This window comes from Melitaea cinxia, chromosome 27 (assembly GCF_905220565.1).
Source record: "Melitaea cinxia chromosome 27, ilMelCinx1.1, whole genome shotgun sequence".
Classification (NCBI taxonomy): Eukaryota; Metazoa; Arthropoda; class Insecta; order Lepidoptera; family Nymphalidae; genus Melitaea; species Melitaea cinxia.
Window position 1 is genome coordinate 8,951,710 of NC_059420.1, and position 9,397 is coordinate 8,961,106.

At 34.6% G+C, this 9,397-nt stretch overlaps 3 protein-coding genes across 3 annotated transcripts; all 3 read right to left on the bottom strand.

The window, feature by feature from the left end:
• Positions 1-241: 241 nt before the first annotated feature.
• On the bottom strand, positions 242-3,590 carry LOC123666975 (zinc finger protein 664-like). The gene is made up of 2 exons (XM_045600987.1): positions 3,536-3,590; positions 242-1,551 (listed from the first exon to the last, which is right to left on the bottom strand). The coding sequence occupies exons 1-2, from the start codon at positions 3,588-3,590 to the stop codon at positions 386-388; spliced, it is 1,221 nt and encodes a 406-aa protein (XP_045456943.1). The 3' UTR covers positions 242-385.
• Positions 3,591-6,230: 2,640 nt separating this feature from the next.
• Positions 6,231-7,364, bottom strand: LOC123666976 (zinc finger protein 93-like). The gene has a single exon (XM_045600988.1). The coding sequence runs from the start codon at positions 7,362-7,364 to the stop codon at positions 6,231-6,233; it is 1,134 nt and encodes a 377-aa protein (XP_045456944.1).
• Positions 7,365-7,944: 580 nt separating this feature from the next.
• LOC123666712 (zinc finger protein 728-like) lies at positions 7,945-9,081 on the bottom strand. The gene has a single exon (XM_045600776.1). The coding sequence runs from the start codon at positions 9,010-9,012 to the stop codon at positions 8,020-8,022; it is 993 nt and encodes a 330-aa protein (XP_045456732.1). The 5' UTR covers positions 9,013-9,081; the 3' UTR covers positions 7,945-8,019.
• Positions 9,082-9,397: the final 316 nt, after the last annotated feature.

The window sequence follows — 9,397 nt, forward strand, 5'->3', positions numbered from 1 at the left end:
AGGAATATTGTTAGTTAGTATAATGGGACTACAGTTTTGATAATACAATTTTTTTTTTCAGTTAACGAGAAAAATACATATAGAGCATTGCTTTCATTCTAAACTGATCAACAATTTTCTGGAGATCTGAATACATATAGGAAAATTAGTTTTATGGGTATAGTATATTCACATTTCAGACCAGATACTTGAAAGATTTGTTTTGCTCTGAGTAGGTCATTACACAATTATTAAACACATATTAACTTTTAATGAATCTAGTCTTTATTTCTACGAAAGTGTATTTCAATAACTTATTACATAATAACTGTATAACTAAACAAGTCACAACAAGATTTTTTTTCATCAATTTTGTAACAAAATAAATAAGCTTAATATTTACAATTCAAACTTCTTCTCCATGCTTCGCTCGCATATGACCACGCCAGCTACACTTCTGCACGAAGGCCTGACCACAATGCTCGCATTTAAATCTCCTATCATCCGCATGTATGCGCATATGATCACGCAATGTAGACTTACGCCCATACGATTTTAGACAAACATCGCACTGGAATTCTCTCAAACCAGTGTGTTTCAGCATGTGGCATTTTAACGCGGAACCGGAATAAAAGGTCTTATCGCATTCGCTGCAATGATGAGGCCTTTGTAACAAATGATCCCTTTGGATGTGAACTCGAAAAGATTTCCGAGTACGGTATACCCGATCGCAAGCTTCGCACTTGTAAGCGTGCTGTTCGACTTGGTGGACAACGGTTAAATGTTTTAACTTCTGATGGTAATCTTTGAAAGTTTCGTTACAATAACCGCACTTATTCCGAAACTTGACGGGTTTGTGAATTGATTTTATATGCAGCTTCTTCTTGGGCAGAGTCGAGAATTCCTCCAAACAGATCTCGCATTGAAAAATCCCTGTCTTGTGCTTCTCCTGGTGAACGATAAGTCGTTTACGATTCACAAAACCCGCGTCGCATATGTTACAAACGAAATTCCTGCAATGCAAGTTCATATGCTCAAGTAATCCTTTAAATCTGGAAAATTTCGACGAGCATATAAAACATTTCAAAACGTCGTTCTCAAACTTAAACGATATCAAATGATTCTTGATATCCGTGAACAATCTCTTCTTATGTACATCTTTGAGATGGATTATTAGAGTTTCTATAGTATCGAACTCTCCATTACACAGTCTACAGCTAAGTCCGGTGATGTCAACTTTGACGTAGAACGCGTTTAGGTCCCTACGTTTCGTGAAACTTGAATTGTTGATACCCTCGTGATTTTCTAACGTGTGCCGTTTCAAATCAGCCGGGTCTATGAAGTAATCGTTACAATAGCAGCAAAGGTAGCCGATATCCGTGTGACTACGTATGGGTGTCGCGTTCGACCATGTCAGAATTTCTCTAACGTTGATCAAGTGCCTGGATAGCTCAACGCTCCTTTGCCGCACTTTGGGTTCTGATACATCTTCGATTTCCCTTTTAATTCTCTTATTCACTTTCGTAACATGCTTCACACCTTTAGTTTTTGCGTTACCGTCAGGTTGTCTACCTACAAAGAAAATTTCACTTTTATTCTCATGTTATAGACTTGACTGATATAAAACAAAGTCATTTTGGCCAGACTTAATCCAGACTTAATTCGACAAAAATTACGTTTCCTTAATTTTCGTTTGTATTGGTCATTTTGTAGAATTTGGGCAAAAGATTCGACTTACCAAACTTAGTTTTTAGTTCAAGAATTCGGAAACGCTTATAACGAATTTCGTTTGTGTATGAAAAATAAAGGTAGTGTGTCATTTAACTTCAATTTGAAAATAGCCGAATAGAAAAAATTCTTAAAAATACTTATTTCTAAATTCCGCTTTAATTGTAGTTTTGAGTTAAATCATAAAAGTTAATATTGTTCAAGTTATTGACAGGAAATCAGAAGTTAGATGTCCAATTTTAAGTACTCTGTCATGCTGTAATTATTCACACCTTAATAATAACGTCTTCGGTGCGACGAAGCCAGCCCTGTAGTCACCAACCCGTCCGCCCAGCATGGTGACTATGGAGTATGGGCAAAACACACACGAGTTAATGCCATTTTTGGCACGAACTTATGGAGGCGTATGTCCAGCAGTGGACTGCGATAGGTTGAAATGATGATGATGTTAAATGATAATAATAACACAAAATCTGGCATCTTTCAACAGTTTCAACTAATATTACGCATTTTAGGGACCTGCTGTTATTTAATTAATTAATTTAAAATGTTGCTATATCATGTGTATGTTATTGTAATTTTTTATTTAAAATAAATGTGGTTGGATTCTTTCATTTTGTGGTTTTATGATATAAGCATACTGATAAAATTATCTTCTGTTTTTATACAAAGAAAGCATAAACTAAGGTCAAAATAAAGGTCAAAAACTTAATTTATCTTAATAAAACATAATTAAAATTCGAAGAAATATAATTTATTGAAAATATTTCACATGAAATTGACTAATTTGAAATATTCAAATCGAAAATACATTTAAGATTCTAATATCTAAGTAAATAAGCAATTTCACTAGTGTTTACTATAACGCCATATAGTCTTAACCGTATGGTAGGAGACCGAAATGGTGATGAAGATCACTCATCTGTTTAATGGATGAAATTTATTTTATATTTACTTAAGTTTATTAAAATATAAATCACGACTTATTATTAACACTCTAAAGTAGATATAAATAATTTTTTATTTAATAACAGATGGTTGATGATCGTGTCCATATCGGTTCTTCGACCAGTAGCAATTGTTAAAAATTTATTAAAATATAACTTTAGACAAATAAATATAAATAATACCAACAACTGACACACTAAAATATACAATTGAGATCATAAATTTGTAGTCCGTCTTTCTTATATTATTGATCAATGAGCCAATCAAACACCAAAATCACAAAAAAAAACATTAAATAATAAGTGCAAATGTCGTTTTCCATTGCTATGTCGAAAATAATAAATATTTTCATAATATATCACTTAATATAAAAGTAAAGCAAAAAAAATGCTGTATAAAACTCACAATGTCACATTGCAAGCAGGTTTTTTTTGTCCTTAAAAGTAAGGATAAATGAAAATAAATAAAAATGGAAATACAACGTGTTTCGAAACAAGTACCCTTCCGTTTAAAAGCATACACCAGCCGAATATTTAAGTGTTTGTCTGTTTAAAAGGCATACCATAACCGAAATTATAAGTGAATAATTGTGTTCCCTCGCAAACGAAAAAAAAAAACACGATTCAATTACATCGACAAGTAATACAAAAAAATCTTCAAGAAAATACGCGTTATCCTACTCTTTCATGCCCCTAAACGGAATGACACATTTCAAAATACATTGTAAATTACCAAAAGTATTAAAAAACATTTCATAAGACTTTCTTTTCGTAAATAAATAATTCATCTCATTCGTTGTTTAAAATATATTGATATGGAAACAGATACCGCATTATCGATCTACCCTACATTCATAATCCTAAGTCAGCGCCATACGTACAGGTCTTTATAGAAGAGAGAGTCGGGTGGGCTGTTTCCTCCCTCCCTTCCCCCATCGTGGTCTAGACTTTTGACAAACCTTCCAAGTACTGTCTGGTCTAGGTCTAGTATTGTCTCGCCAAAATGTTGAGATACCGATGCGAAATTCTAGGCTGAACACCTAAGAATCTATCTAAGGTAGATTTTTTTTATAGTTGTAGTAGTAAGTCCTAAACCAACTGAAAATCCCTCTAGATACAAAAGTCATATTTCATAATTTTTTCAGAAATTTCATATTTTTATAGAATATAATTTGATTTAAATGCTTGTATATGGGACAGATAGTTCCGTGGTAACGCAACAGCAAGGCCTAATAATGCCTAGCCGGTAAAACAGGCACTTAGATATTGTTCTTATGAGGAATCTGTACATTATAATTGGTCAACTGGTTGATTTAGCCTAAACGTCCCACTGCTGGGCAAAGTCCTCTTTCTCAATGTAGGAAAACGGTCATTATATTTGTATGGCGCCAATATGTGTATTACTATCGCGACTTATAGTTTTAAACTTAGACCTACTTTATATAATATAAAAATGTCTGCAGACTAGCGCTACACGTTATACATAATATTTAATTACAGTTTCAAACTAATGCGTTATATACAAAAATGATATTTGAAGTAATACAAATAATAGTTTAACTTTTTAAAGTTCAATTTGTGTACATTTTCTTATTTGCCACTCTCAGTATCAAACGGATCGTAATCCAAAACGAATCGTTGATTAATAAAAGAACCGGGAAGCATCGATTAAAAGTAACTTGCACGCTTTGTGCCTAATGCGAGTTTTGTTTACAGAAACGCTTTTATACACGAAGAGTATGGGAATTTAAACAGTACAGCCTAGGCGATAAAGAATAGAATACGACACAATCGATACAGAGTCATCTAGCGGCAAACGCGAGAACTAGGTTGAAATGCCGAATTTCCCATACAAAATGAAGTTAAAATTTACGCCCGGTATTGCGAGGCGGATTAAACAAAACGCACACTAGGCACCTCAGGTCATTGAAACAGTCTTATAGATAAAATAACTCATATGTATTTAATATTTTGAAATGTATAAATTAGAATTTTACTAAAAAAAAACTATAATCCTATATAGACTCATTGGTGGAATCGTCACGTCAACTGGCTGACGAACCAGGATGTTAGCGTAGACCATACAAATATTTGTCTTGGCCTGTGGCATTGTTTCTTGTAAATTGTGTCCTTGACCAAGATATGAATCTTGTATTGCATATTTTATCGTGGTTGAGTGTGTTGTTACTATATTTTACCCGAATAACTTTAGTTTTTTATTATTTTTCTAAATGTGATTGAGGAGCCATTTTCATACAATCTAAAACGTATTTAAGGCATCTGAAAATCAGACATATGAAAATGAAATTAAAAAAGGAATAAAATTGTAGGTCTGTGTAATTGTTTATCAGGAGGTTTTTATATTTGGTCATTTTAGGGCCTATTTTGTTTCCTTTAACTTATACGTTATTTATAGGTATCAGATACTCTAATTAGAGGGAAGTACCCTTAGGATATGATTCACTTTGACTAATAAACTACAACGTAGTATTTTTGGTTTGACTTACATACAATGACAGACAAAGTGTAAATTAATGGTATGACATAAAAATATTAATTAATCTGTTGGATAATATATGTCAAATACCTATTTGAGACTTATCAGTAATCGGCGGGACAGGCCCCAAATTTTATTAAAACAATGAGCGAAGATATTTTAACTATTTGAAAAATATTGAAAACTTAAAAAATTAAGCATTAAATACCTCGACATTTTAAGTCTATACAATGCTATAATGACTAATTTGGAATTATCATTTTTAAATTACAAAATACTAAAATTCTTCGGCTTATCGCATATTAACAGATATTTTTATAGAAAAAATTTTATATCATATGATACATAATTGTGTTTGCTCGCAAACGAAAAAAAAAAAAAAAAACCGACTTCAATTACATCGACAAGTAATACAACGTAGATCGACGAAAAAATAGTCAAGCAACTACGCGTTATCAAAGATTACTCAAAAAGTAGTTATCAGATCTCGATAAAATTTATATGTGACCACATGATAAACATCAGCTTTCGATTAAATTAAAAATTATCAAAATCGGTACACCCAGTAAAAAGTTATTACGGATTTTCGAGAGTTTCCCTCGATTTCTCTGGAATTTCATCATCAGATCCTGGTTTCCTTATCACGGTACCAAACTAGGGATATCTCCTTTCCAACAACAAAAGAATTATCAAAATCGGTACATCCAGTAGAAAGTTATGCGGTATAATACAACGTAGGTCGACAAAAAAAGCGTCAAGTAAAAACGCATTATTAGATATAACTCGAAAAGTAGTTGTTAGATCTCAAATAAATTTAAATGGGACTAATTGGCACACACCACCTTTCGATTAAAAAAAAATTTTTCGAAATCGGTCTACCCGGTCAAAAGTTCTGATGTAACATACATAAAAAAAAAAAATACAGTCGAATTGAGAACCTCCTCCTTTTTTGGAAGTCGGTTAAAAATATCCTATCGAATAAGCAATTTTTCCGAAAATTCAACGTCCAACGTACCAGACGAATGACGTTCAAGAATTTTCTAAGAGAAATTTCTGATGAGGCGAAGCTAAAGATTAAATTACGGAACATTTACTTTATGTTTATTACGCATATGAGTCTTCCAACTGCACTTCTGCACAAACGTATACGCACACAGTTCGCACTTGAAATTCCTGATATTCGCGTGAATCTTCAGATGTTCGCGAAGAGTATGCTTCCTTGCATATGCCTTCTGGCATATATCGCACTGGTACTCTCTCAGCGGCGAATGCTTTACCATATGTTTCACTAACTCCATCTTAGTGAAAAACCGCATTTCGCACTCCTGGCATGCATGCTGGCACTCCATGTGATCTCGTCTGGTGTGGCCTCTTAAACGGGCCCTAGTACTAAAGGTCTTCTTGCATATATCACATTTAACTGACAACGGTTCTGCCCCATGCTCTTTGACCATATGAGATCTCTTTTTTGCGTAATTAGTGAACTTTTCCTGACAATACGGACACTTTTTCCTCTTATAATCTCCCGCGTGGACAAATTTCTCATGGTTTAATTTCTTTCTATTCGTGTCAAATATTTTCGCGCATTGACTGCAAGGGAAGTCGCCTTTTTTATGTCTGTTTGCATGATTTTGCATCGTTCTCTTATTGACGAAACGGGAATTACAAGTTTCGCAAATATAGTTACCGTAGTGAGCACTCATGTGTTCTTGGATTAGTTTGAAGTGTTCGAATGATTTAGGGCATTGGACGCAGTCGAAACCGTTTCCGACGAATCTGAACGGTAAGATGTGGTTTGGAATGTCAGTATGTAGCCCTTTTCCGTGAACTGTATTTAGATGTTCAAATAAGGGATCGAAGCCTTCAATTTCGCTGTGACAGATCAAGCAACGCAAATTCGTTATATCGAGTTTGACAACATATGAAGTTAGTCTATGACCTTCCATGAATGAAGATTTGTCTATTTGGTCGTGTTCCTCCAAAACATGCAACTTCAGCTCTGACGGAAGGGGATACGTTTCTGGACATAGCGCACAAACATAGTTAGCACCATCGTGATACCTTATAGGCGTCGCATTTGTATGCAACAGAATCGTACTAATATTCGTTAAATGTTTCTCCATTTCGAGAATTTGGTCTTTTTTAGACTTTTTATCGGCGGCACTTTTTTTAACATCTTTGGTTACCTTTTCCGGTTCTGTCTCGTCTGTCATTTTCTCTATTTTAACAACGGTCCCGAGTTCCATCTCTGGTTGTTCCGAATCGGATGTCGGTTCCTGTTTGATCGTTATTTCAATATAGCTTGTTTCTTTCTCGACACCTACAAAGAAAAGCACTGAGTTAAAAACTTCATCTTGAGCACTTTGTTACATCACTATTTTCATGCTTTTCAAACTGAAATTACACTTTTATTTATAACTAGTCTAAAAATAATTTATAATTATTAAAATAGCTTCGGATTAATACGTTTTGTTAGATGTCTACAAAAACATTTTTCGATCTTATGCACACATACAGATAACTGAGGTTGGTTGGTACAATTAAAAAAAATTGAATGTTTAATGTTTTTGTTAATTTTTATTTTATATATTTACAATGAAATAATAAATGTACAAATGTCATTAAGGATAAGTATATTTTTATAAATACAAGGGAATAAAAATTTAGTGAAGCCGACAAGGCGACGACGTAATTTGTCTTTCCATTCGAACAACTCATGGATTATTCGGAACCAAACCAGAACATTCGACATTAATTATTATTCGTGATAAAGAGGACAGTAAACAATAAAACTCATCACGACACAGTTTTTATTTCACACTATAAATACAGGCAAGTTATACTCTAATCTTCAACAAAATAGCTCAGTTATTCGTCTACACTCTGATTAATGACACTATTCTTGGTTATCCCATGATTCTTCTTCATATGTTTCCGTTTACTGTTCTGCGTCGCGTACGCTTTCCCACACACATCGCATTTAAATTTCCTCTCGTTCGTGTGAGTCGCAAGATAATGTCCGAGCATGTGACGCTTGATGAAGAATCCCATATTGCATACAGAGCATTCGTACGGCCTCTCCTTCAGGTGAATATTCCTCATGTGCAGGACGAGGTTCGATTTTAAATTAAACTTTTTTTCGCATAAATCGCATTTGATACCTTCTACGTTGTGTACTTGCATCATATGTCTCGTCTTCTGGTAGTAGTTCTTGAACCTCGCCTTACAGATCTGACAGACGCTATCGCCAGCTATCCCCTTATGTTCTGTATTCACATGAGCTTTCTTCTTCGATTCAGCTGCGAACACTTGACCGCAATGCCGACACGTGAAGCTAGACTTTTTCTTGCCGTGTGTCGTTTCGTGTCTATTCAGTCGGAAGCTATTCACAAATCCGGCACCACATATCGTGCATATAAAATTCCTATAGTGCACATTCATGTGCTGCATCAAAAGTTTCATATTATGAAATATTTCGTTGCAAAGACAGCAATTGATCACTTGCTCGCTCGTCAGTTTGAAAGGTTGGAAGTAATCGGTTACGCCTAAATAATACTTCTTATCGTGTTGCTTGACTAGATGCTCGGTGAGGACGTTAATGCTATCCATATTTTGATCACAGATTGTACATTTCAGATCGACTATATCTAAGAACGCTACGAAACTACTCATTCCTGAGCCAGCTTTGTACGTGGGTTTTTCTTTGTCATGATCGAAGTGGGTATGTTGTCTTAGGACGTTGGGGTCGGGGTAGGTTTTGAAGCAGTACGCGCATATGTAGCCCGCGTCGTTCCTGTCCTTGAACGGCGTGGCGTTCGAGTATTTCAATATCGTGGTCAGATTGTGCCACTGTTTCTGCATCTCTCTCAATTGTTTCCCGCGATAAACTACTTTATTCAATACCTGACCCTCCCCGCTTTCCTCCTTTAGGGTCCGTTTCGTATTTTTTCGGGTTCCGGTAAGGCCTATAAAAGAAAAATAATGCGTGACTTGCCGTTCTGTTGAAAACACACTGATCGCTACTAAATACTTTGTAGAATTTTCTAAAACGACATTTAGGTCTTCAGCAGAAATGCAAAGGTACCAAAGGGTTTAGAAATGTTTCCATCCATTTTATGAGGTAAACAATCGTAGTAGGAGCAATATATATCATTCATTTGCATTATTTAAATAGTTATTGACGATATAATAATTTTCACAATTTCCTATTATCAAGTCAGAAAGTCTTTTTTTAGTATTAGGTTGT

Coding starts and splice junctions, on each gene's coding strand:
- LOC123666975 (XM_045600987.1), bottom strand. CDS start 3,590: ATGGGGGAAGGGAGGGAGGAAACAGCCCACCCGACTCTCTCTTCTATA. Junction 1,552..3,535: donor TCTCTCTTCTATAAAGACCT/GTACGTATGGCG, acceptor TTTTCTTTGTAG/GTAGACAACCTGACGGTAAC.
- LOC123666976 (XM_045600988.1), bottom strand. CDS start 7,364: ATGACAGACGAGACAGAACCGGAAAAGGTAACCAAAGATGTTAAAAAA.
- LOC123666712 (XM_045600776.1), bottom strand. CDS start 9,012: ATGCAGAAACAGTGGCACAATCTGACCACGATATTGAAATACTCGAAC.